The sequence below is a fragment of the Coregonus clupeaformis genome, chromosome 11 (assembly GCF_020615455.1).
Source record: "Coregonus clupeaformis isolate EN_2021a chromosome 11, ASM2061545v1, whole genome shotgun sequence".
NCBI lineage: Eukaryota > Metazoa > Chordata > Actinopteri > Salmoniformes > Salmonidae > Coregonus > Coregonus clupeaformis.
Window position 1 is genome coordinate 23585798 of NC_059202.1, and position 26980 is coordinate 23612777.

The 26980-nt window shown below is 46.6% G+C and overlaps 1 protein-coding gene across 1 annotated transcript in view; it reads left to right on the forward strand.

Annotated features, from left to right (window-relative positions):
• LOC121577437 (obscurin) overlaps positions 1-26980 on the forward strand; it is a 62424-nt gene that overhangs the window by 25350 nt on the left and 10094 nt on the right. The window contains exons 21-65 of the mRNA XM_045223381.1: positions 1761-2027; positions 2208-2474; positions 2590-2859; positions 3144-3410; positions 3661-3927; positions 4224-4490; positions 4772-5041; positions 6528-6806; positions 6925-7182; positions 7344-7610; positions 7764-8027; positions 8188-11211; positions 11343-11418; positions 11519-11616; positions 13515-13624; positions 14019-14222; positions 14398-14477; positions 14587-14760; positions 14870-15029; positions 15158-15265; positions 15366-15530; positions 15845-16003; positions 16518-16695; positions 16868-16981; positions 17112-17279; positions 17615-17717; positions 18105-18234; positions 18407-18616; positions 19558-19595; positions 19985-20176; positions 20286-20425; positions 20539-20651; positions 21766-21934; positions 22299-22386; positions 22525-22725; positions 23078-23138; positions 23360-23437; positions 23667-23839; positions 23953-23979; positions 24089-24241; positions 24314-24359; positions 24484-24552; positions 24705-26472; positions 26603-26734; positions 26824-26946. Coding sequence (XP_045079316.1) covers positions 1761-2027; positions 2208-2474; positions 2590-2859; positions 3144-3410; positions 3661-3927; positions 4224-4490; positions 4772-5041; positions 6528-6806; positions 6925-7182; positions 7344-7610; positions 7764-8027; positions 8188-11211; positions 11343-11418; positions 11519-11616; positions 13515-13624; positions 14019-14222; positions 14398-14477; positions 14587-14760; positions 14870-15029; positions 15158-15265; positions 15366-15530; positions 15845-16003; positions 16518-16695; positions 16868-16981; positions 17112-17279; positions 17615-17717; positions 18105-18234; positions 18407-18616; positions 19558-19595; positions 19985-20176; positions 20286-20425; positions 20539-20651; positions 21766-21934; positions 22299-22386; positions 22525-22725; positions 23078-23138; positions 23360-23437; positions 23667-23839; positions 23953-23979; positions 24089-24241; positions 24314-24359; positions 24484-24552; positions 24705-26472; positions 26603-26734; positions 26824-26946 — 11775 coding nt within the window. The remainder of the gene's footprint in view (positions 1-1760; positions 2028-2207; positions 2475-2589; positions 2860-3143; positions 3411-3660; positions 3928-4223; positions 4491-4771; positions 5042-6527; positions 6807-6924; positions 7183-7343; positions 7611-7763; positions 8028-8187; positions 11212-11342; positions 11419-11518; positions 11617-13514; positions 13625-14018; positions 14223-14397; positions 14478-14586; positions 14761-14869; positions 15030-15157; positions 15266-15365; positions 15531-15844; positions 16004-16517; positions 16696-16867; positions 16982-17111; positions 17280-17614; positions 17718-18104; positions 18235-18406; positions 18617-19557; positions 19596-19984; positions 20177-20285; positions 20426-20538; positions 20652-21765; positions 21935-22298; positions 22387-22524; positions 22726-23077; positions 23139-23359; positions 23438-23666; positions 23840-23952; positions 23980-24088; positions 24242-24313; positions 24360-24483; positions 24553-24704; positions 26473-26602; positions 26735-26823; positions 26947-26980) is intronic.

Sequence of the window (26980 nt, forward strand, 5' to 3'; positions counted from 1 at the left end):
TGGTTACTGTATGCATCTAGGCTATGTTGCATGTAGAAAACATGGATCAATGTGGCCTATATCCTCTTGCAGTTGCGTCTGGGCCGCAAAACCTACAATGAGAAGGTACACCACATGACCAAAAGTATGTGGACACATGCTCATCGAACATCTCATTCTAAAATCATGGGCATTAATATGGAGTTGATCCCCTCTTTGCTGCTATAACAGCCTCCACTCTTCTGGGAAGGCTTTCCTCTAGATGTTGGAACATTGCTGCAGGGATTTGCTTCCATTCAGCCGCAAGAGCATTAGTGAGGTCGGGCACTGATGTTGGGCGATTAGGCCTGGCTCGCAGTCGGCGTTCCAATTCATCCCAAAGGTGTTCGATGGGGTTGAGGTCAGGGCTCTGTGCAGGCCAGTCAAGTTCTTCCACACCGATCTCAACATATCATTTCTGTATGGACCTCGCTTTGTGCACGAGGGCATTGTCATGCTGAAACAGGAAAGGGCCTTCCCCAAACTGTTGCCACAAAGTTGGAAACACAGAATCGTCTAGAATGTCATTGTATGCTATAGCGTTAAGATTTCCCTTCACTGGAACTAAGGGGCCTAGCCCGAACCATGAAAAACCATTATTCCTCCTCCACCAAACTTTACAGTTGGCACTATCCATTGGGGCAGGTAGCGTTCTCCTGGCATCCGCCAAACTCAGATTAGTCCGTCGGACTGACAGATGGTAAAGCGTTCCCACTGCTCCAGATGTCCAATGTCGGCAAGCTTTACACCCCTCCAGCCGACGCTAGGCATTGTGCATGGTGATCTTAGACTTGTGTGCGGCTGTTCGGCCATGGAAACCCATTTCATGAAGCTCCCGACGAACAGTTCTTGTGCTGACGTTGCTTCCAGAGGCAGTTTGGAACTCAGTAGTGAGTGTTGCAACCGAAGACAGACAATTTTTACGCGCTACTTGCTTCAGCACTCGGCGGTCCCGTTCCGTGAGCTTGCATGGCCTACGCTGAGCTGTTGTTGCTCCTAGACGTTTCCACTTCACAATAACAGCACTTACAGTTGACCGGGACAGCTCTAGCAGGGCAGCTCTAGCAGGGCAGCTCTAGCAGGGCAGCTCTAGCAGGGCAGCTCTAGCAGGGCAGAAATTTGATGTACTGACTTGTTGGGAAGGTGGCATCCTATGACGGTGCTGCGTTGAAAGTCACTGAGCTCATCAGTAAGGCCATTCTACTGCCAATGATTGTCTATGGAGATTGCATGGATGTGTGCTCAATTTATACACGTCAGCAACGAGTGTGGCTGAAATAGCCAAATCCACTAATTTGAAGGGGTGTCCACATACCTTTGTATATATAGTGTATGACACATTCAACTCTCCATTCAGTTAACAGAAGCTATTGAACATTGAATAGGACCTTGTTAAGGGGGCCTGGTAAAACAACAGAGCATGTTCATCACTGAATCTTCAATGAGCAACAAGCCAATCAAATGTCCCGTTGCCTGTAGCAACGTGCCTCAGAATGAATAACATTGTTTCAAAGCGCTACCTGACAGTGAAAGATATTGGTGCTGCATCAAAAAGCTGTGTATTGTCATTGTGGAGACTTCTGCATTTTTTCAGCGTTCACCGAATCCCAGGGACCCACTATGGATTATTGGATTCTCTCTGTGACCGAAGCACAAGTTTAAAGCATGAAATGGACTAGCCCGTTCTCCTTGCCACATTTAAGGTTTACCGCCCACTAACTACTGTTGCTGGTTTTCCTCAGGCCTACCCCCCACTTTCAAAGAACAGCTGAGGAACATGGAAGTTGAGGAGGGTAAGACTGTGACGCTACACTGTGAGCTGTCTAAGCCTGCATCCTCAGTGGAGTGGAAGAGGGGAGCACAGCTGTTGAAGAATGTAGACAAGTACCAGATGAAGAAGAAAGATTTACTGGTGGAATTGAAGATTATCGATGCTAATCTGGAAGACAGTGGGGTTTACACCTGCATTTGTGGTGAACAAAAGACCACAGCCACTGTTACAATAAATGGTGGGTATATTTTGGTTATATTATGGAGATGTTGGAGAAAGCTTGAATATTGCATTTGGCAAATAGACTGTATATTTCATCAGAAAGACACAAATGCTTTCAATTCCAGTTGCTTTTAATAAATAAGGGAAATGTAGGTTTCATAAAGGTTTGACAGCCCTCTACTATGGCGTCTTTCAGCACGCCCCTTCACATTTATAGAAGAGCTGAGGAACGTTCAGGTTGAGGAGGGCAACAATGTGACATTGCGCTGCGAGCTCTCTAAACCAGGGATGTTGGTAGAATGGATGAGAGGAACAGATCTGCTGCGGAACGGAGAGAAGTTCCAGATGAAGCAGAAACACGCAACGTTGGAGCTGATCATCAGGAAAACCATACCTGAGGACAGTGGAGTCTACAGCTGCGTGGTGGAGGACCAGAAAACGTTTGCCACCATCCTTATCACTGGTAGGAGGAGAAACACTGTTGAATAATATGTGCGTCGTCTTGCCATTTAAAGTTCGCTGTGTACCACACAATCCTAGAAGCTGTTGATGTCACAGTGTGTGTTTCTATCCTTCAGCCGTCCCAGTCACTTTCAAGCAGAAACTAAAGAACCAAGAGGCCCTGGAGGAGGGCAGTGTGACGTTGCGCTGCGAGCTGTCTAAATCAGGAGTCTCTGTGGAATGGCTGAAGGGAGAGGAGCTGCTGAGGGAAGGGGAGAGGTACCAGATGAAACAGGAGGGGAGGACTGCTGAGATGGTCATCAGGAACGTGGTCCTGCAGGACGCTGGGGAGTATAGCTGTGTCACCGCCTGCAACGTCAAGACAACAGCTGACATCAAAGTTAGGGGTATGGTCTTTGCTAACGTGTACTACATACTAATATATTGATATACTGTTTATTCTTCTAAGGTTGTTGGCAAGTGTGTTATTCTGAAAATGTAAATATCTTTGAATATCATTTCGGGATTGTGCATTGGATGACACCAAGTACATTTTCCACAAGGGGACATGGAGGGATACACATGAGATTAATCATGACGCCTTCCTGTCAAATAATCTGTCAGAGGATGGATAGAAATCCAAGCAGTTGAGCCAGATAATGTCTCAGTCTTAAATACATCTTCTTCTCAGCCCTCCCTGTAACATTCACACAAGAGGTCCAGAATGTGGTGATCAAAGAGGGGGACAGTGGGGAGTTCTGGTGTGAGCTCTCCAAGCCTGGAGCCCCAGTGGACTGGAGGAAGGGGAGAGTCATCCTGAAGTCTGGAGACAAATATGAGATGAAGCAGGAGGGACGCATCACTAAACTGTTCATCCATAACGTGGAGGAGAGTGACGCTGGGAAATACACCTGCAAGACTAAAGACGCCCAGTCAACTGCTGAGCTGACCGTGAAGGGTGAGTCAGACTAATGATAGTACTACACTTTGTATAACATTTGTATCATCCCAGTTGTTGTTATATGTATGCAACAACAATATAGTGTATAAATACCAGAGATGTGTTATAACATGTACTTTGGATCTGCTTGCAGTTTCTGATATTTCATGGGTCCATGCAATCCCTCTTAGTTTGACACGTTTCCACTATAGGGACTTTAGTTTGTATATGTTTTAGAGTCGACAATTTATTTGTTTGCTGTCCCCAGCTCCTCCCATCACGTTCAAGGTGAAGTTGAAGAACCAGGAAGTTGAGGAGGAGAACAGTGTGACGTTATTCTGCGAGCTCTCTAAACCAGGACTGATGGCAGAGTGGAGGAAGGGAGAGGAGCTGCTGAAGAATGGAGTGAGGTACCAGATAAAGAAGAGAGAGGCAACGATGGAACTGACCATCAGGAAAGCAGTGCTCGAGGACACCGGATTCTATAGCTGTGTTTACGCAGAAGCCAAAACCACTGCCACTGTCAACATCATCGGTAAGAAGAGATGCTCTTGGTTTCTTAAGGGGAGGTCATGTATTTTATTATAGTAAATACAGAAAAAGGTAATTTAGGAGGACGGGCACCCTCTGTTCAGCCTGGTTTCTGTTAAAGGGATATTTCACTCAAAAACAATAATTTGCTTACTTTTGCTGCTCTGTACTGAAAGTGCTCTATCTCTTCAAATCAATTGCTGACATGCATACTTTTTTTGTGATTTAATTAACATTGGTATCTTTGTGACATCTTTGTAAAAGTACTAAAAATGATTGGTTTTGATCTCATGTCCTCAGCCATACCTGTCACCTTCAAAATGGGTCTGAAGAACCAAGAGGCCCCAGAGGGGGGCATCGTGAAGCTGTGCTGTGAGCTGTCTAAGGCTGGAGTCCCGGTGGAGTGGTGGAAAGGGGAGGAGGAGGTGAGCCCTGGAGGAAGGTACCAGATGAAGCTGGAGGGAAAGATAGCGGAGATGCACATCAAGAACATCCAACCAGAGGACGTGGGGGAGTACAGCTGTATATTCGGAGATCAGAAGACCACTGCTGAAGTCAACGTGAGAGGTACAGTACATGTTACTGTTGTCTGGCTGTCATTTCTGTTGAATAGGAAAGGATGGGCCTCCTCAACAACTGTACCAAACTGTAATATAATACACAATAAAGCAAGAGATCAATGCAGCTGGTCTCTCTAGGAATAAAACAATACATATATATTCTAGAACAGTGTTTTTTCATAACAGACAAATTGTAACATATACAGTATCGTACTGTATAGGTAGCATAGTGCAATGGCCCCGAAGCACAATACATTTTCTGATGATGTCCATCTCTGGTCCGGACAGCTGCTGCATCAGTCTTCTTTGAGAAGGAGCTGGAGAGCAAGGTGGTGATGGAGGGGAAGTCTGTGGTCCTTTCCTGTGAGGTCTCCAGTGTTACCGTCCCCGTCACCTGGAGGAAGGACTCCTGCCTGGTCACAGATGGGGAGAGGTTCACTTTGAAGAAGAAAGGCTCTGTCCACACCCTGGAGATCAGGATGTTGAGTCTGGAGGACGCTGGGGAGTACAGCTGCATCACCAGAGGAAAGAAGACCACAGCCATGCTGGTTGTGAAAGGTAGGCCAACCCCATCCTACACTCTTAGAAAAAAGATTTCCAAAAGGGTTCTTCTGCTGTCCACATAGGATAACACTTTTTGGCTCCACGTAGAACCCTTTTTGGTTTCAGGTAGAATGGGCTACAAGACCATCGCCAAGCAGCTTGGTGAGAAGGTGACAACAGTTGGTGTGATTATTCGCAAATGGAAGAAACACAAAAGAACTGTCAATCTCCCTCGGCCTTGGGCTCCATGCAAGATCTCACCTCGTGGAGTTGCAATGATCATGAGAACGGTGAGGAAACAGCCCAGAACTACACGGGAGGATCTTGTCAATGATCTCAAGGCAGCTGGGACCATAGTCACCAAGAAAACAATTGGTAACACACTACGCCGTGAAGGACTGAAATCCTGCAGCGCCCACAAGGTCCCCCTGCTCAAGAAAGCACATATACAGGGCCGTCTGAAGTTTGCCAATGAACATCTGAATGATTCAGGGGAGAACTGGGTGAAAGTGTTGTGGTCAGATGAGACCAAAATCGAGCTCTTTGGCATCAACTCAACTCGCCGTGTTTGAGGAGGAGGAATGCTGCCTATGACCCCAAGAACACCATCCCCACCATCAAACATGGAGGTGGAAACATTATGGTTTGGGGGTGTTTTTCTGCTAAGGGGACAGGACAACTTCATCGCATCAAAGGGACGATGGACGGGGCCATGTACCGTCAAATCTTGGGTGAGAACCTCCTTCCCTCAGCCAGGGCATTGACAATGGGTCGTGGATGGGTATTCCAGCATGACAATGACCCAAAACACACGTCCGAGGCAACAAAGGAGTGGCTCAAGAAGAAGCACATTAAGGTCCTGGAGTGGCCTAGCCAGTCTCCAGACCTTAATCCCATAGAAAATATGTGGAGGGAGCTGAAGGTTCGAGTTGCCAAACGTCAGCCTCGAAACCTTAATGACTTGGAGAAGATCTGCAAAGAGGAGTGGAACAAAATCCCTCCTGAGATGTGTGCAAACCTGGTGGCCAACTACAAGAAACGTCTGACCTCTGTGATTGCCAACAAGAGTTTTGCCACCAAGTACTAAGTCATGTTTTGCAGAGGGGTCAAATACTTATTTCCCTCATCAATTTATAACATTTTTTACATGCGTTTTTCTGGATTTTTGTTGTTGTTATTCTGTCTCTCACTGTTCAAATAAACCTACCATTAAAATTATAGACTGATCATGTCTTTGTCAGTGGGCAAACGTACAAAATCAGCAGGGGAACAAATACTTTTTTCCCTCACTGTATCCTCATTGAACTCACAAAATTGAAGGAGCACAATGAGTCTTTGTTTGGCCTCTTTTGATATGTGATTATTGTGGGTAGAGGATGGGTTATACCTTGATGGAAGACCCTTACTTCTTTGCATTCTTTTGAATGGGTAATCTCTTCTCTGTATGGCTTGCTACATTATCCTGTAAATAGTTATCTTGATCCTAACCCTTTCTCTATAGAGCGTGTGAAGATCTTGTCAGGACTGAAGGACATTAAGATCATGGCCGGGCAGGACGCAGTGTTTGTGTGTGAGCTGTCCCACAAGGAGGTAAGCGAGGGCGAGTGGTGGCTGGGCTCAAGCCCCCTGCAGAAGAACGAAATGAACCAGATGAGCTGCCTGGGCCACCAGCACCGCCTGGTCCTGACCATGACCACACCAGAGGAGACCGGGACCGTGACCTTCGTGGTCGGGGAAGAAAAGACCTCCGCCCAGTTGCTGGTGCTCCCCAAACCCAAAGGTTTGCCACCTCTTTTAATATTGTTGTAGTACAATGTGAATTATACACTTTAATCACTAATATGTGTATGCAATTAGAGGGTGTATACTTAGTTTACTCTGTTTCCTGTCTTTGTCAGTACTCATTGAAAAGAAGCCCCGGGACATCGTCATCATGGAAGGGGAGACGGCCACATTATCCTGTATGACATCTGACCTCTTTACCCCTGTCACATGGAGAAGGAACAATATGCCCCTCCTGAACGGAGACAAGTATGAAACGCGTAAGGAGGGAAAACTCAACCTGCTGCTCATCCATGAGACCGAACCAGGGGACTCTGGGATATACTTCTGTGACACTGGAGACATGCAGAGCAGCGCCAATCTGACTGTCAACGGTAAGGATTTCCAATCATTTAGAGAGAAGTAACATAACCAGGAACTCAGGTTTATCTCAGAGGGTTACAATATTCGGAATTCTCTCTTTGCATTACTCACCCTAACATTGATCAAATGGAACATAGATTTCCAATTCCCTAATTGTCTCCTGTCTCTCCAGAGGTGCCTCCATACTTTGAGGAGGAGCTGCAGGCTGTGGAGGCTGAGGAGGGGGGAACGGCCTTCCTGACCTGTGAGCTGTCTAAGCCTGCAGTCCCAGTCCAGTGGAGGAAGGGCCGGCTACCTCTCAGGCCCAACAGGAAGTACCAGATGAAGCAGGACGGCTGTGTGTTTCAGCTACACATCCTGGAGCTGAAGAAAGAAGACGGTGGGAGCTACACGTTCCAGGCAGGTGGTATAGAAACCACCGCCTCTGTGTCTGTGAAAGGTATGTGTGGTTGGTTGTGTAATATCACACACCTGCTGCATGTAGAGAAATCCCATCTCATCACAGTCATATTCAGTGCAAGCAAAAAATAATAAACACTAGTATTTGTGTAGTGTACACATTTTTGGAGAGTTGTTTTTCCTCTGTGTCCAGTTAAGGTACTCATTGAGAAGAAGCCACGGGACACCGTCATCATGGAAGGGGAGACGGCCACCCTATCCTGTTCGACCTCTGACCTCGTTACCCCGGTCACATGGAAAAGGAACAGGATGCCCCTCCTGAACGGAGCCAAGTATGAGATGCGTAAGGAGGGCAAACTCAACTTGCTGCTCATCCATGAGACCGAACCAGGGGACTCTGGGATATACTCCTGTGACACTGGAGACATGCAGAGCAGCGCCAATCTGACTGTCAACGGTAAGGATTTCCAATCATTTAGAGAGAAGTAACATAACCAGGAACTCAGGTTTATCTCAGGGTTTACAATATTTGGAATTCTCTCTTTGCATTACTCACCCTAACATTGATCAAATGGAACACAGAATTCCAATTCCCCAATTGTCTCCCGTCTCTCCAGAGGTGCCTCCATACTTTGAGGTGGAGCTGCAGGCTGTGGAGGCTGAGGAGGGGGGCACGGCCTTCCTGGCCTGTGAGCTGTCTAAGCCTGCAGTCCCAGTCCAGTGGAGGAAGGGCCGGCTACCTCTCAGGCCCAACAGGAAGTACCAGATGAAGCAGGACGGCTGTGTGTTTCAGCTACACATCCTGGAGCTGAAGAAAGAAGACAGTGGGAGTTACACGTGCCAGGCAGGTGGTATAGAGACTACCGCCTCTGTGGCTGTAAAGCCTCCCTCAGATAAGGCAGATCCTCCCAAGACAATTCCTCCCACAAAGGCTCCCACGAAGGCTCCCTCTCCCACTTCTCCACCAGAAGAGGCCCAACCTGGCCCTCTAGAGCGAAGGAAACGGGGCATGACCCGGTCATCCATTGTGGAGTCAGAGGAAGACCTGGAGCCTGAGGAAAAAGAGACAGCGGTAGACCAGCAGGAGAAACAGTCATTAAGGTCTATGGGTAAGGAGACTAAGGTAGACCAGCAGGAGAAACAGTCATTTGGGTCTATGGGAAAGGAGACAGCGGTAGACCTGCAGGAGAAACAGTCATTAAGGTCTATGGGTAAAGAGACAGCGGTAGACCAGCAGGAGAAACAGTCATTAAGGTCTATGGGTAAAGAGACAGCGGTAGACCAGCAGGAGAAACAGTCATTAAGGTCTATGGGTAAGGAGACTAAGGTAGACCAGCAGGAGAAACAGAAAGTGAAACAGCCAGTAGGTATGGTGAAGGATAACATAGCAGAAAATACACAGAAACAGCTAGTACCACCACTGAGGTCTAAAGGGAAGGAGGCAACTATGGTGAAGGAGACACAGATGGACCAGCCGGAGAAAGAGCCAGTGAAACAGCCAGTCAGAGCTATAGTGACGGACACAGAGGAGAAAAAGTATATGGTGAAGAAGACTGAAATAGACCTGTTGGAGAAAAAGATGAAAGAGGTTGGGGTACACCAGGTGGTGAAACAACCAGTTCCACCAGTGAGACGAGCATCTATAGTGTCGGATGCTGGGATAGACGAGATGAGGAAGCAGCCAGTTCCACCATCAAGAAGAGCATCTGTTGTTTCAGTTTCGGATGCTGGGGTAGACAAGGTGAGGAAACAGCCAGTTCCACCATCAAGAAGAGCATCTGTTGTTTCAGTTTCGGATGCTGGGATAGACGAGATGAGGAAGCAGACAGTTCCACCATCAAGAAGAGCATCTGTTGTTTCAGTTTCGGATGCTGGGGTAGACAAGGTGAGGAAACAGCCAGTTCCACCAGTGAGAAGAGCATCTGTTGTTTCAGTTTCGGATGCTGGGGTAGACGAGATGAGGAAGCAGCCAGTTCCACCATCAAGAAGAGCATCTGTTGTTTCAGTTTCGGATGCTGGGGTAGACGAGGTGAGGAAACAGCCAGTTCCACCAGTGAGAAGAGCATCTGTTGTTTCAGTTTCGGATGCTGGGATAGACGAGATGAGGAAGCAGCCAGTTCCACCATCAAGAAGAGCATCTGTTGTTTCAGTTTCGGATGCTGGGATAGACGAGATGAGGAAGCAGCCAGTTCCACCATCAAGAAGAGCATCTGTTGTTTCAGTTTCGGATGCTGGGGTAGACAAGGTGAGGAAACAGCCAGTTCCACCAGTGAGAAGAGCATCTGTTGTTTCAGTTTCGGATGCTGGGGTAGACGAGGTGAGGAAACAGCCAGTTCCACCAGTGAGAAGAGCATCTGTTGTTTCAGTTTCGAATGCTGGGGTAGACGAGGTGAGGAAACAGCCAGTTCCACCAGTGAGAAGAGCATCTGTTGTTTCAGTTTCGGATGCTGGGGTAGACGAGGTGAGGAAACAGCCAGTTCCACCAGTGAGACGAGCATCTATAGTGTCGGATGCTGGGGTAGACAAGGTGAGGAATCAGCCAGTTCCACCAGTGAGACGAGCATCTATAGTGTCGGATGCTGGGGAAGACAAGGTGAGGAATCAGGCAGTTCCACCAGCGAGACGAGCACCTATAGTGTCGGATGCTGGGATAGAGCAGATAGTTAGATCTAAAAAGGAGATAGATATAGAAGTAGACCATCAGAACAAACAGTCAGTGAAGTCTATGGTGAAGGAGACAGATGAAGACCATCAGGAGAAACAGCCAGTGAAGTATATGGTGAAGGAGACAGAGGTAGACCAGAGGGACAAACAGCCAGTAAGGTTTACAGTACAGGAGACGGAAAAACCCAAGATTGCGGAGGATGGTAACCAACTCCATATCTCAGTGGGTGAGTCCTTCACTGAGGCTCCCACCCAGGTAAGCGTCAACCAGAAGACCAGCAAGCCTGTAGTTGCTGTTGCTGGAGTTCCCAAGGGGCTCCAGATGACTAAGCAATTTGACGAGACTGAACCTGACATGGAAATCAGTGTTGAGGACGAACCTGAAATGCTGGAAGCCGCCATCAAGATCCAGGCAGCTTTCAAAGGATACAAGACTCGCAAAGATATGCGGCCAGTCTTCAAGCAGGTGTTCAAGAACCAGAACGTTGAGACCAACGGTACCATCCAGCTAGCATGCATGGTGGAAGGGAAGCCCAACGCAGTACGCTGGCTGAAGAATGGCCAGCAGATCATAGGAGACCAACGCCACCGCATGAACACCTCAGAGGATGGTGTCTGCACACTGGTGATCATCAACATGTCAGCCATAGACACTGGGGTCTATACGTGTGAGGTGGTCAACAAGTTTGGTGTGACCTCATATAATGGCAACATTACCGTGGGTCAACCTCAAAAGCCTCCATCCTCCACCCAGAGGCCTGCAGCCCCAGCACAGCCCTCCACCCCTTCTGTGCACCCAGTCCTGGCCTCTGTTGGCCCTCTCCAGCCAGCCCAGACCTCCACCTCTGGAAAGGAGACTATGGGTTCTGTGGAGAGCGAGGGGATCTCCCTGTGGCAGGCCTACAACCTGACCGAGGAGGATTCCCGCATGACCCTGCAGGAGAGGAGGAGGGCCTCCCTCATCGCCGCCAGCTCTAGTAAGTCAAGTTATGAACATGATAGATGTCCTTAGTATGTGAACTGGGTCATATGCAGTAATTGGGTCTGCCTTTGCTAGCTGTTTGGTTGATAGACTGAAAATAATATTTTATTTTCTCTGTCTTTCCAGTGTCTAGTCCATCTGACTACGACACAGCTCCAGATTTCATAGAGCCTGTTGACATCATCCCCAAAGATCACCCCAGGTAAGACCTTCACAATCTTCATTTAACATCCAAAGACTTTTAACTATATACCCCCTTTCTGTGGTATTATCGTGTTAATAAGCAAAAAATATTCCCACAGGGAAAAGGAAGCCATTAAGTCAGAAGACCAGTTACAACATAAGGTTAAAGAACAGAAAGTCACCCCTCAACCACCAAAGAGGCATTTGAAGGTCAAAGGTCAGCCATATTTTGATGTGTTTGTTAGATCTAAATATTGAGTTGTTGCCTTTCGTGGTGATGATATTTGTTGTACTGAACCCATTTACTTTAATACTGATTGCTGTAAATGTTATATTAATGTAATGTCATACACATGTAATGGGTTTCCTTCTGAGTTGTGTTGTGTAGTGTAAAGACAGTGTTGTAGACGTAGAAAATAACAGGTATAAGTACCTCTCAACAGCACCTGCATCTTCTCCAATAGGAGAGGACACTGTGATGCATAGACCTATACAACTATTATACATTATAATATGAAACTAAAAAGAATGCAACCCATTGTAATTATCAAATAGAAAAGGGTAACATACCTGCAGTGAGTTATAATAATAAAATGTTTATAAATAAATAAATAGTAAAATAAATAAATAAAATGTTATCTGCACCTGTTAGTGCAGATAACATTTTAGTAAATCAATATCATGTTCCGTGCCTGACCAATGAGAATGCAATGTACAGCTAGCATAGACTCTTAAAGGGAGTGCTCCTAATCTCAGCTTGTTACCTGTATAAAAGACACCTGTCCACAGAAGCAATCAATCAATCAGATTCCAAACTCTCCACCATGGCCAAGACCAAAGAGCTCTCCAAGGATGTCAGGGACAAGATTATAGACCTACACAAGGCTGGAATGGGCTACAAGACCATCGCCAAGCAGCTTGGTGAGAAGGTGACAACAGTTGGTGTGATTATTCGCAAATGGAAGAAACACAAAAGAACTGTCAATCTCCCTCGGCCTGGGGCTCCATGCAAGATCTCACCTCGTGGAGTTGCAATGATCATGAGAACGGTGAGGAATCAGATCAGAACTACATGGGAGGATCTTGTCAATGATCTCAAGGCAGCTGGGACCATAGTCACCAAGAAAACAATTGGTAACACACTACGCTGTGAAGGACTGAAATCCTGCAGCGCCCGCAAGGTCCCCCTGCTCAAGAAAGCACATATACAGGCCCGTCTGAAGTTTGCCAATGAACATCTGAATGATTCAGAGGAGAACTGGATGAAAGTGTTTTGGTCAGATGAGACCAAAATCGAGCTCTTTGGCATCAACTCAACTCGCAGTGTTTGGAGGAGGAGGAATGCTGCCTATGACCCCAAGAACACCATCCCCACCGTCAAACATGGAGGTGGAAACATTATTCTTTGGGGGTGTTTTTCTTCACCGCATCAAAGGGACGATGGACGGGGCCATGTACCGTCAAATCTTGGGTGAGAACCTCCTTCCATCAGCCAGGGCATTGAAAATGGGTTGTGGATGGGTATTCCAGCATGAAAATGACCCAAAACACACGGCCAAGGCAACAAAGGAGTGGCTCAAGAAGAAGCACATTAAGGTCCTGGAGTGGCCTAGCCAGTCTCCAGACCTTAATCGCATAGAAAATATGTGGAGGGAGCTGAAGGTTCGAGTTGCCAAACGTCAGGCTCGAAACCTTAATAACTTCGAGAAGATCTGCAAGGAGGAGTGGGACAAAATCCCTCCTGAGATGTGTGCAAACCTGGTGGCCAACTACAAGAAACGTCTTACCTCTGTGATTGCCAACAAGGGTTTTGCCACCAAGTACTAAGTCATGTTTTGCAGAGGGGTCAAATACTTATTTCCCTCAATAAAATGCAAATCAATTTATAAAAGTTTTGACATGCGTTTTACTGGATTTTTTTGTTGTTATTCTGTCTCTCACTGTTGAAATAAACCTACCATTAAAATTATAGACTGATCATGTCTTTGTCAGTGGGCAAACATACAAAATCAGCAGGGGATCAAATACTTTTTTCCCTCACTGTACAGTACACATTACTCAATGACCTTGCACGCTTCTGTCCACTTCTCTCACTTCCTCTGAATGTCCCACCAGCTACTGATGCCAAGCTGAGGACTCTGTCCCCGAAACACCACCGTGCCCACATGTCTGCTGCTCTTACAGGCTCTGGCTCAGAGTCAGATGGTGACGAGGACAGAAAAGAGGTACAGTATGGTCTACTTTGGAATAACTTCCTCATTGCTTCCTCATAGCCCCCCCCAGAGTGTCAGGACAGCCGTTTAACGTCCCATCCAAAAGACGGCACCCTACACAGGGCAATGTCCCCAATCACTGCCCTGGGACATTGGGATATTTTTTTTTATAGAGCAGAGAAAGAGTGCCTCCTACTGACCCTCCAACACCACTTCCAGCAGCATCTGGTCTCCCAACCAGGACCAACACTGCTTAGCTTCAGAGGCAAGCCAGCAGTGGGATGCAGGGTGGAATGCTGCTGGATTATACCATCAGCAATCATTTATGATCAAATATACAAATGTGAAACATTTGGGGTTTTAACGTTTTGGAACTAAACTCTTACATTTTTACCAACTTCCACAGACATTTGCTATCTATGTGGCCAGAGCTAAGTGCAGCTCTCAACACAGTGGCAATAAGGCGAGCTTTGTGTTGAAGGAGGGCCAGTACGTGGAGGTCTTGGACTCTGTCCACCCTGAGACGTGGCTGGTCCGCACCAAACCCTCCAAGAACACCCCCTCACGCCAAGGATGGGTCTCTCCTGCATACCTGGAGAAGAAGAGAACGGTATGAGGTCCTCAGTATGTCCTGGTAAAGGATGAGCATAAAATGGACAAAATGGGTATATTTTGACCATGCAATCAACCACTTTTTATGTTTCTTCATATAAACAGGATTTGTCAGAGGTAATGATAATATTTGACTATAGATCAATTCAAACTTTTAGCATTTTGTAAAGCAGACATTCCCACAAGTGAGGACACCACAACAGGAGATGGATGGATCAGGTTCTACAGGGGAGGAGTACAGGAGAACAGTAAGGTGAGTGAATGAATATTGCATGATCACATTGAGAGTTCAGCATATTTGATTGATATAGTCTCTTAAAGAGTACTGTCAATATTCCATGTGATATTCCTTCTTTCTTCAGCCAATTGATCCAGGGGCTGATTGATGGGGAGGAAGAGTTTGTGAAGGTGATGAAGGACTTTACGTCCCACTACCTGCACCACTTAGACACCAGCCCTGATGTCCCCATCAACATCATCAACCAGAAAGAAACCATCTTCCGCAATATCAAGGACATCATGGCTTTACATGAGAGGTGAGAACGTCACAACTGTTCTCTTTGTCGAGAATAAAATGTCACAACTGTTCTCTTTGTCAAATAAAACGAGGTAAATACTGTCCTTATTTTCCTATCCCCTCCTCAGGTCTATTCTGCCTAGGCTGAGCGAGTGTTCTACTGATGATGATGTGGCCATGCACCTGGTCAAACATGCAGAGGACTTTGAGAAGTATCTGCAGTACATGATGGGCCAAACACAGGCAGAGACCTGTGTGACTGACAAGACCATCCAGCAGTACTTCAAGGTATGCAATCAGATCATTTACCATAATGCACAAAAATCAACCCCCACACCCAGAAGAAAAACAATTTGCTCTCACATGCTCCCAGTTTTCCATGCTGACATTCACGTGTATTGACCTTTGTGTTCCAGCATAACACGGAGACAGAGCCTGAGCACCCCAAAACTGCAGTGCTGGATGTCATCACCTTCTTACAGAGACCAGTGGAGAGGATTCAGACCTACCAGGCCTTACTCAAGGTCAGTGCTCGTTATCCATTTTTAAATGTCCATTTTGAGACCTTTAATCCATGTATTTCTCCCGGTGTGTGTGTGTGTGTGTGTGTGTGTATGTTGACAGGAGCTGATCAAGAACAAGGCTAAGTGTGGGAAAAGCTGCCGTCTGCTGGAGGATGCATTCTCCATGGTGTCCTGTCTGCCCTGGCGTTCTGACAACCTGCACCAGGTGTCTCTGATTGAGAACTACCCTGCCCCACTCACTGCACTGGGGGAACCCGTCCGCCAGGTAACTCACCCCTGACCCACAAAGAGTGGTTCAGCTCTACCTGGGGATGTTGTTAGCTCCAGAGAAGGGATAGATGACTACATCAACGTGTCCAGAATACCTGAGGTCAGGTGTCCCGTAACAACCCATGGCAGTTGTTGCTTCAAGGCTGAGGGGGACACGGCATCATTGAAAGTTTAAATGTCAATTAACTGACAGGATAAAACTTGCAATGCACCATCTTGATTGCATGTTTGAGATGTGATTGAAGTCATTTCTTCATTGATAATGCAGCTCCATCTGAAGCTTTGATACCAGGTCTTTCCTCCTCCCAGGGTTCCCTCACTGTGTGGGAGGAGTCTCCTGAGATCAAGACATCCTCCAGGTGGCACCAGAGGCAGGTGTTTCTCTTTAAGGACTGTATCCTCCTCTGTAAGCTCAAGAGAGACCCCTGCATGAACTCTGACACCTATTCCTTCAAGAACAAGATGAAGGTAAAACCTGGCCCTCATCCTTTGCCTCAGTCAATGTAAATGTATAGTCCAAATCCCTGCAGCATACATATTGTGTTACCGACTGGGGTTCGAACCTAGGTCTCCTGTGAGCCACAAGACTTTGTTATCCCTCTGAGCTAAAACCTATGCATTAGCTTGGGGAGATAAGTGTTCAGGTTTCAGGCAAGGCTACTCATCATATGAGTGTGGCAAGGTTATTATAGTTTTTTGTTTTTATATTCGTTTTTATTTCTATTAGTTTTATGATTTTAATTTGAGATTCAGTTAAGTTTCAGTTAGTTTTCAGACCTTATTACATTTTTGTTTTATAAAAGTATTTATATTTCGTTTTTATATTATTTAGTTTCAGTTCACTAAATTGTTTTTTCATAATTAGTTTTAGTTTTAGCTTGAGCTTTTGTTTACAATAATAACCTTGGAGTGTGGTTTCCCGAACCATCTACATTGCACATAGAGTACCTTCCTTGTAATGTGAGCGTCTCCCCCTCCCCAGCTGAATGATGTGGAGGTGAAGGAGACAGTGGGGGGAGATGAGAAGTCCTGGGAGCTGTGGCACGAGCACCGGGGCTCAGTGAGGAGGTACACACTGCAGGGTCACTCCACCCTGCTCAAGCTGTCCTGGCTCAAAGACCTGAGAGAGCTGCAGCAATGCTCCAGCCTGACTGCCTGCAGTGAGTTCCTCTATGACTGTGTATTTTGGCACTGTCCATTGTTAAGTCTGCCTAATACTATCACTGGTTCAGTCCTCCGTTAACTCTATCCAATGTTAGCTCTGGGCAGCAGTAGGTCTACGCTGCCTGGTCTCCTCCCATTATGACAGTAGTCTCGTGGGTGTTTCTTTAGGTCCACCAGAGTTCGAAGTTCTCCTGGCAGACTGCACAACAAAGATCGGGCAGACAATCAAACTGACCTGCAAAGTCAAAGGAACACCCAAACCAGTGTTCAGCTGGTTCAAAGGTAAAAGAGTGAGCAGCATAGTAATCCATTTTTGTTTTTTTTACAAACAAAAAGGCAAGAAAAAAAGAAAAAACTTGTTTAAACAGCAGTACAGTCTCTTTGACGCTCTGAAATGACATCACTTCCCCAGACGGCCTGGCCCTAGAGGACAGCCCCCACCACATCATCACTGCAGACCGGGCAGGCACCTGGTGTCTCATCCTGGACGGGGTCACTCCCAAGGACTCTGGACAGTACGTGTGCTACGCCTCCAGCTCCGTGGGTCATGCTAGCACACTGGCCAAGATAGTGGTGGACGGTGAGTCAACAGCCACTTACAGTAGCTTTGGTGCTGAACTCAGCACCCACAGTCAGGGATGGCAGAGCATTCAGTCCATAGAGATCCTACTACATTTTCTATGTATTATTTATTATTGAATGTGTTAGTGTATTCTAATTCCAAGTTCTATGATTCAGTCTACCTCACTCATAAATTACATGCTGATGAAGATTAGGTCTTAAATACACTGAAATACACAAATCGTACACATATGATTGTACTATCTAACATGTTACGGTATACTCCATGTCCTATTCTGCAAAGATAATAAATAATGCGTAGACTGAAGGAACTCATTACTTCCTGTCGTACAGCACCCCCCAGGTTCATTACTAGGCTGCAGAGTGCATGTCTGCTGGAGGGAGAGGACGTCCAGTTTACCTGCTCCACACACAGCACACCGCTACCCCGAATCAGGTATGGTGCAGTAAATTGCGCTGGATCTACAGATGTAGGATCTTAATTTGATCACTGTGTTGCAGGACAACTTTAAAACTTTAAGTGTATTTGAGGTTTAAAAAGTATTCTGAAATTTGTAATTTCCCTTTTGAAATGTCAGACTTGATTTTCCCTCACGAAACATGTATCAACCCCTACAAAAATGTCCATTAATTATAATCCATATAATGGATTGTAGCAAACTGGCTCAAATTAAGATCCTACATCTGTACTCAGTATTCCCCTACTATGTCATGTGAACCTGGGCTCCCAGGATTCAATGTTTGAACCATACGTGTTAAGATTCCCATTGAGATCCACCCACACGTTGTTATTTGGTTGTGTGCCCTGGCATGCTCTGGGCAGGTGGTTTAAGGATGGCAGAGAGCTGACAGACCAGAGGAAGTACCACATAGAGAGTGATGCCCGCAGTGGGATTCTCACTCTCACCATCATGAACCCTGGAGAGACAGACCTGGGACAGTATGAGTGTGAGGTATGCCTACAGGATATATATGAAACCCCCTTTATGTAGTTCATATGTAATGCTTCTTCATAACACGTAGGAATAACATTAAGGTACAATATACTGTTGCTTTTCTTCTAGGAGCTTTTGTGCACTGTTATAAATTAGTGAATTTAAAATGAGAAATCTTGTTATATTTCAGCTGTGGAACCAGTTGGGCAGTGCCAAGAGTAAAGCAGAGCTGTGCGCCGCCTTCACACAAGTGATTGACAGTCAGCCTGACCAACCACAGGTCCTCTTGACCAAAGGTAGGAGAGTTCCACCCAATCAAGGTAAATGTCCACCTCAGAGTAAGGAAGCAGGTTTTGATAAGAAGGCTATCTACACTATAAGACTGGTTAATAGGATGACAGTCTAATATATTCTAGGATAAAGACCCTACAGGTCCAGCTATACTGATTTCTCATGAGAGACAAGAATAAATCTTGTGTTATCCCAGTTTTATTCTGTGGACAATATACATTTAGTGTTAATTGACGAGGGATTAGGAAAGCACATGCCATGGTCATTCCTTAGTTTCACCTCACTTCACTTTTACCTCAAATCACTTCACTTTATCTCTGTTTTCACACTGTCAGTCATCATTGCCATTCCTCATTTTCAATTTGGATTGTCTCATTACCTAGGTTACCCTTTCTCACCCCTGAAACCATAAAAACTTCCAGTCATCTACATTAGCAATCAACATAGATATCATACCATTCCTAGTTGCACATATTCATGAAAGACATTGATACACTTTAGTATTGGATGTTTTGATTTGTGTTTTCATAATGTTTCCATCTTTCAGAAATGAATAGTATTGGAACGGACCTGGTCATTTACCCCCCATTTGACTGATCTTGGTGGATTTCCAAAAGCTTTTCCAAACAGGAGAAATAAGGGGCCATAGCTCATTTACATCTAGGAGTGTTTCCCATACACAGATTAAGCCTAGTTCTAGACTGAAAAGCCCTTTAAATGGAGATTCTCCATTGATCTTGCTTCTTAGTCCAGGACTAGGCTTAATCTGTGCCCGGGAAACCACCCCTCAGAGTCCATATCAGGACCTACTTACGTTTAATCCATAACAAATACCTTTAACACATTTAAGTCACCAAGTACATTCAATTAGTTCATTTATAAAAATAAAAAAAAGATAGATCACAGGCATTGCAGTATGTATAAATTGCTTTCCTTCATGAGCTATGATTTCACCTCTAAGTAGTTTTCCTTTAGGCTTTTGGACACCAATTGATCATGTGACTCCATCCATTCTCTGTAACCCTGCTCTCCATCCCACTTCCTATGTAGTCCCCCGAGCAGGAAGTACCTCACAGAACCTTCATCATGTAAGTCTTATCATGTTCCCAGTATCATGGACCCAGTGCATGGGGATGGGTCCTCCTCTCTCCTCTCCAACGCATGCCCAGTTAACTCTCCACTCCTACCCATACAAGATGGTCATGTGCTGGACGTCAGGCACCCCTTAGTGGGCATGTATCCATGTCCTCCTGTTCATGGGCTGATTTACAAACTATTGGGTGTCCATCAAGTCTGGAGGTAAGACGTGCACTGGTTATTATGTTCCAGAGGTAAGGGTACTGTACGTTCCTAATATTTGCTTTTATTTTGCACATTAAACATTTTTAAATAGACAGTTGTTAATGCCTCGACACGCTTCGCCTCCGTCACAAGTTAGCATGGCTTTAAAAAATATATTAAGTTTAAAGGTCAGCTAATATGAAGTAATGATTTTGGATTATAAAACTCTAAGTGGACCTAAGAGCATCTGTCAGTCTGTGAGTGGTGTCATTGTGCTTCCTCCAGACTCAGAGGGCTGGTCCACTGCCATGGTGAAGCAATGGCTGCAGACAGACTTCAGCCCCACATCTATCGTCAAAATGCTCTTCCAGCCTGGATACACTCAGCCGTGAGTCTACCTGACAGAACTGTGATACATTATCATACTACTGCACCGTCTCTCTCTCTATCCCAATATACGCACTGTCTCTATATCTATCCCAATATTTTCTCTACAGAGCTGAGGGTGGCCCAGAGGAAAGGGACCCCACCACCAGAGGCCACGTGGAGGTGCCACAGTTCCCCAATGATCTTGAGGAGAGACCTGAGGTTGAGGAGGAACTTTATGTCCCTGAGACCATACAGGAAATGACAACAGGTACTTGAACTGTACACACTCACACTGTAGTTCCTTTTTTTTGTTTTTGAAGTGGCTACTGTGCCTAAAACTTGAATAATCTTGCGGAATTACTTCACTTCCTGTTTCCTCAGCTCCTCCCGCCATTCAGGTGCCGGCAGAGGACCTGTGTGTGGAGTCTGGCCAATCAGCTACCTTCACCATCATCATCACAGGAAGGCCCACCCCCGAGATTCAGTGGTACAAGGTAGGGAAGCTTCAAACCAATGTGCCTTCTCAATCTAAGACTACCATCAACTGATTCACTGTTATAAATAACTTCATACTAACCTTCATTATGAGATGCTCCATATCATTTCAGCATATCTGACACCGGACTAACCACACCCATTTATCAACCGAGCAGTAATCTATACTGAACAAAAATATAAACACAACATGCAACAATTTCAACAATTTTACTGAGTTACAGATCATGTAAGGAAATCAGTCAATTGAAATAAATTCATTAGGCACTAATCTATGGATTTCACATGACTGGGCAGGGGCACAGCCATGGGTGGGCCTGGGAGGGCATAGGCCCACCCATTTGGGAGCCAAGCCCACCCACTGGGGAGCCAGGCCCAGCCAATCAGAATTAGTTTTTCCCTACAAAGGAGCTTTATTACAGAAATAAATACTCAGTTTCATGAGCTGTTCGGGTGGCTGGTCTCAGACAATCCCGCTGGTGAAGAAGCCGGATGTGGAGGTCCTGGGCTGTTGTCATTACACGTGGTCTGCGGTTGTGAGGCTGGTTGGACATACTGCCAAATTCTCTAAAACAACGTTGGAGGTGGCTTATGGTAGAGAAATGAACATTCAATTATCCGGCAATAGCTCTGGTGGACATTCCTGCAGTCAGCATGCCCATTGCACGCTCCTTCAAAACCTGAGATATCTGTGGCATTGTGTTGAGTGACAAAACTGCACATTTTAGAGTGGCCTTTTGTTGTCCCCAGCACAAGGTGCACCTGTGTAATGATAATGCTGTTTAATCAGCTTCTTGATATGTCACACCTGTCAGGTGGATGGATTATCTTGGCAAAGGAGAAATGCTCACCTACAGGGTTGTAAACAAATTTGTGCACACAATTTGAGAGAAATACGCCTTTTGTGCGTGTGGAAAATGTCTGGGATCTTTTATTTCAGCTCATGAAACATGGGACCAACACTTTACATGTTGCGTTTATATTTTTGTTCAGTATACTGGATACTGTTGCCTGTGTAATATTTGGTGTCCTCCTCTACTGTTGGGAGTCTGGGACCCCTGTGCTGTCGTAGAAGCTGTACCTTAGGACTGTGTCTCTCTCATATGATTGGAGGATGGAGAGGAGCTGTTGGCCAATGAGAATGTGGAGGTGGTCCAGAATGGTGCCCGCTGCTCTCTGACTGTGCTGTGCCCGGAGAGCGAGGACGGTGGCATCTACACCTGCTGGGCCTATAACAACTCAGGACACACCTCCTGTCAGGCTCAGCTCACAGTGGAGGAGGGTGAGGCCTCAGGACACACCTACGCAGTTTCTCAAAAGATTCCCATTCCCCTTGTACAGTAGTGCACAACTCTTTGCTAGATCCATACCACTGGGTACACACTGGTTGAATCAACGTTGTTTCCACATAATTTCAATGAAATTATGTTGAACCAACGTGGAATAGACGTTGAATTTACGTCTTTCTGTTTACTGTTCTTATTGTTACATTCATTCAAGCTTGCTGATACCAAACCTACGACAGTTTTAACCACTATATGCCTAGAAGATGTGCATCCTAATCCGAAACCTACATAACACCACAGACGTGATCTTCTCTGGCTGGACTACCTGTGACTGCATGACCATGATCCTCTTTTCTGTAGGTCCACTGGAGTCGCAGGAGAAGGAGGTGGAGCTTGGGAAGAGGAGGAAGCTGCTCTCTGTGTATGACGTCCATCAGGAGATAGGGAGGTAAATGCCGACTTTGTTGGGTATCCTATTTCACAAGTTGGCAGTCAATCTGCAACTGTGGAGGTGACGCTCCCTTTATCTGTGTCCCAATGATCTAAAATGGCTTCCATCCTTTGTCTCTTCTCCTTGTGTCTGTAGAGGCACATATGGGGTGGTGAAACGGGTTACCCACAGGAGGACTGGCGAGGGCTTTGCCGCCAAGTTCCTGCCCCTGAGGAGCAGCACAAGGACCAGGGCGTTCCAGGAGAGGGACCTGCTCTCCCGGTTGGCCCACCCCAGGGTGTCCTGTCTGCTGGACTTCTTCTCCACGCGCAGGACCCTGGTCCTGGTCACTGAAGTGTATCCTTCAACATGGCGCTTTTAGTCACTTCCACGTACAGTCCTCTGATGAAGACCTAAGAGTGGAAATGTAGTCATAATAAAACATGCTGTACTGTAGCTTGTGTGCTTGAACAAACTTTGTTTTTGTACTTACATTTGTGGTGTGGTTTTCATATCAGCCCTTTTGGGCTTCCAACCTCACCTGCACACTGTTTTTACCAGTTTTTAATCTATATTGTTTTGTCTTTCACTACTTTTCTTTGATGCGAATAAATAAAACCTACAATTTAAAAAACCTGGAGTAGGAAATGGCACGTGCTGAATTTGATCAATGTATAGCATTGTACATAATTCTTAACACCATCTATAGCTGCTCTTCTCATGGTCTTCTTGATCATTTGCTGTTGAAGGGATCGGTCAGTGAGAGAGAGGTAAAACCTTAGATCTCTAATCTGTAATGGGTGGCAGGTAGCCTAGCGGTTAAGAGCGTTGGGCTGGTAATCGAACGGTTGCTGGTTTGAATCCCCGAGCTGACTAGGTGAAAAAGCTGTCTGCTAAATGATGTAAACACAACGTTGTTGACCTCTTTTGTCTGAATGCTTATGACTGCCTGTATGATGTCTATAAACAGTCCATGCTTTCATGGTACCAGGTGCAGTTGTACGTTCAGCAAATCCTGGAGGGAGTTGGTCACATTCACAGCATGAACATCCTTCATCTGGACATCAAAGTAAGCTCTTCATACATCAATATTCATAAAGCAGCTGGTATATTTCATTTGATTGTTAATACGTTAATTTTGTTTTGTGTGCATTGAAACAATTCAGAATGATAATTCATTTGAATGGACAGCTTAGTCATGACATGATAAATTCCCTCACATAGAAATAGAATGAATAGAACAGACTTTATTCATTCTACTACTATGTACCCTCACCCACCTTCTGTAATTCACACAGCCGGACAATATCCTGATGGTGTTTCCACCCAGAGAGGAGATCAAGATCTGTGACTTTGGCTTCTGTCAAGAGATGGACACTTCCAGACACCAGTACAGTCAGTTTGGAACTCCAGAGTTTGTAGCCCCTGAGATCATACATCAAGACCCTGTCACTATAGCAAGTGATATCTGGTAAGCTAAATGTACTCTATTTCAGTACATCTATGCTACTGTTTGTGACATTCCTGTCATGTGAAGGGACAATGTGATGATTTATCACTACAAAAATGTCTTATCTTTGTCAGGTCCATTGGTGTTGTGGCGTATTTATGGTAAGTACTGTATGATGTGAATTTGAGGTTTGATATTATATATTAGAGTGCCATCATACATGTAATGCGAGTGAGCGTTGACCGGTGAAGTCATGTTGTGTCCTGTTAGTCTGATGTGCCGCTGTCCGTTCGTGGGGGAGACGGACCGGGCCACTCTGCTGAGGGTGGGGGAGGGGACACTGAACTGGGACGCACCCGACCTCACCTACAGGAGCACCGGGGCCCAGGACTTCCTCCGCACGGTCCTGCAGCCAGACCCAGAGTAAGATACACAATCATGGAAAATAATAAAGATTCCCCCTCGTAAAAATTAAATTATTTGTTCTCTCTTCAGAAAGCGACCAACTGCATTTGAGTGTCTGGGGCATGAATGGTTCCAGGTAAGAATTATACCATTTATTTACCGGTACGTCTCCGCCAGGGTTGATGGAGACTAATTAAATAAATGGAGGAAAAACAATGAATCTTGCCTAACAAATTCTGTCTTGTTGATTAAATTGTCAGAGCGAGGATGAAACTGATGATATCAACACAAGGGCTCTGAAAGTCTTTATTTCAAGGAGGAAATGGCAGGTACAGTAATGAGACCCGCAGACTTTAAACTCTGTCCAGTGCCGTCTCTCTCTTTACACAGTATATCCAGTTTTTTCTTAACTGTCTCTTGACAGCTCTGTATGACTGTGCTGTCTTCTCTCTCACCTGCGTTATCTCCCCTCTCAACCCAGCGTTCTCTGACCTGCCTGGGCTCGGTCCTCACCCTGAGGCCCATCTCAGAGCTGCTCGATGCCCCTCCTCGGGAGACCTCTGTCACGGCCCCGAGGGACACCCATGAGCCCAGCAGCACCTCAATGAGCAGCGGCTCCTCCTCGGAGTACGACGAGGCTGACGCCTGGGACTTCTTCCATCACTGCACCACCACAGAGGAGGATGAAGATGAGGAGGAGGAAGACTTCGACCTCCTCATGGAGAGAGCCAGGATCCCAGAGCCCTTCGCCAAGCTGAAATGGGACGAAGAGGAGGAGGAAGGGACCATGGAAGAAGAGGAAGAGGAGATGGGAGGACGGAGGAGCGTGCTGAGTAGGAGCATAAGCAGGCAGTCCATAGTGTCTTCAGACGCCTCCAGGCAGCCGACGCCCCAGAGGGAGAGGAGGGTCAGCCGAGACAGCAGCCCGTCCCTGTACCTCTCCGAGGGGGATGACGGCTCCGCGTCCGGGAGTGAAGGAGGGCGCATCGCCAGGAGCAGCCTGATCCGCAGCACCTTCTACAATAGCTCTGCGCAGCTCTCTCCCATGTCCGCCCGCCACATGACCCTCAGAGACAAGTTCCAGGCCAAGAAGCAGGAGAGGGGCCGCAAACCGCTCCGCAGCAGCCTCTCTAGCCGCCTCAATGAGCCGCTCATTGAGTACATGGAGGACGAGGGAGACACCAATCACGGGCAACGGCGGGGGTCTTTGCAGTCGTCCATGCTCAAGTCCTGCTCCTTCGACAGCGGGGTCGGCCTCTCGCACAATGCACCCCCGCAGAGGAGGAGCAGGTCGTTGGACGATTACTCCCGACGCTCACCAGGAGCCGCCAAACGCAGAGAAGAGGAGGGTTCTTTGAGTCTTAAGGAGGATTTCACTGATGAGGAGGAGGAGAAGAGCTTGGTCGTTGCCCCTCCCCAAATCAAAGGTAGAAGAGGTTCAGTGGCAGTGGCTCCCGCTCAGCTTACGGCCAGGCTTCAGAAACTGGGTGCAAAATTGCCCAATGCTGGTCCAGAGAAGAGCCCTAGGCCAGAGCAGGGGAGACCAGGGGAGGAGGAGGGGGAGAACCTGGCTGGCTCGCAGTGCTCCCTGGCTGAGTCCCTCATCCTCGAGCATGGCTCTGAGACCTCCAGCAGGCTGGGCTCCTGTGAGGATATGTCCCACGGCCACCCTTCAGCCACACATAGAGGGAGAGCAGGAGAAGAGTATGATGACCAGGAGGAGCCCCTAATCACCCCGTCCCCCTGCTCCCTACTCCAGGCATCTGAGGTTGAGGAATCTGAGCAGGAGCCCCAGCGCCGGAGCGGCCAACTTCCAATCCCACCGAGAAGGACAACACACCCCAACCAGAACCCAATAGCCAGAAATAAGGGTCAGGTAGAGAGGAAGGTCCTGCCGGTGAAACCCAGCCCCAGCCTGTCCAGCAAGGCCCCAGAGAGGCCCCCAAGGGCCAGCGACACAGAGGCACGACTCCAGAGGCATTCGTCCACCCCGGCCCTCCAGGCCAAACCGCCCACGGGGAAGTCTCCCAGGATGTCACCCAAAGTTGGGTTGATGAATCTGTTCCGTAGACAGTCCTGGGCAGGGCATTCCTACTCCCAACTGGAGGGCACGGAGCAGGGACCCACGCTAGGGGAATTGGAGCCCAAAACCCCCATCATGTCACTCAGGAAGAAGATGAGAGCATCAGCCTCTAGCCTCACCAAGCTGTTCACTAAATCGTCCAGCAAGGAAGACTTAACGAAGGGAGGTGAGCTACCGTACACTTTTAGTTTAGTACACTTTTTAAAATTAGATCTCTCTCATGTAGTGGAAGCCTTTTTTCAGTTAGTTCTGATGAATCTGAATCTCCACCCTTTATATTTCTTGGTGCGATGCAGGGCCGATCGTAAAGGGTTCATTTCCTGTTCCGCCTGAGCAAGAGGCAAGCCCTGGCTTGGAGAGCGCCAAAAATAAATCCAAGTTCTTCCCATTCAAAATACCTAAAATACCTGCATTCAAAAAGAACAAAGGTCAAGTATATTTAGACTCAATTTACAATCTATTCAGCAGGAGATTGTCTCGCTGCAGTTCTAAATGTATCTTTCTGTTTTCTCTCCAGAAATGCCTATCCGCCCCACCAGGCCTGATGTGCACCATTTGGAGGCAGGTGGATTTCTGCTGGTATGGAGACCAGTGCAGTCCAGCGACCCAGTGGTTTACAGTGTTCAGTACAGCACAGACGGTAAAAGAAAAACATTGCTTACAGATCACACAGA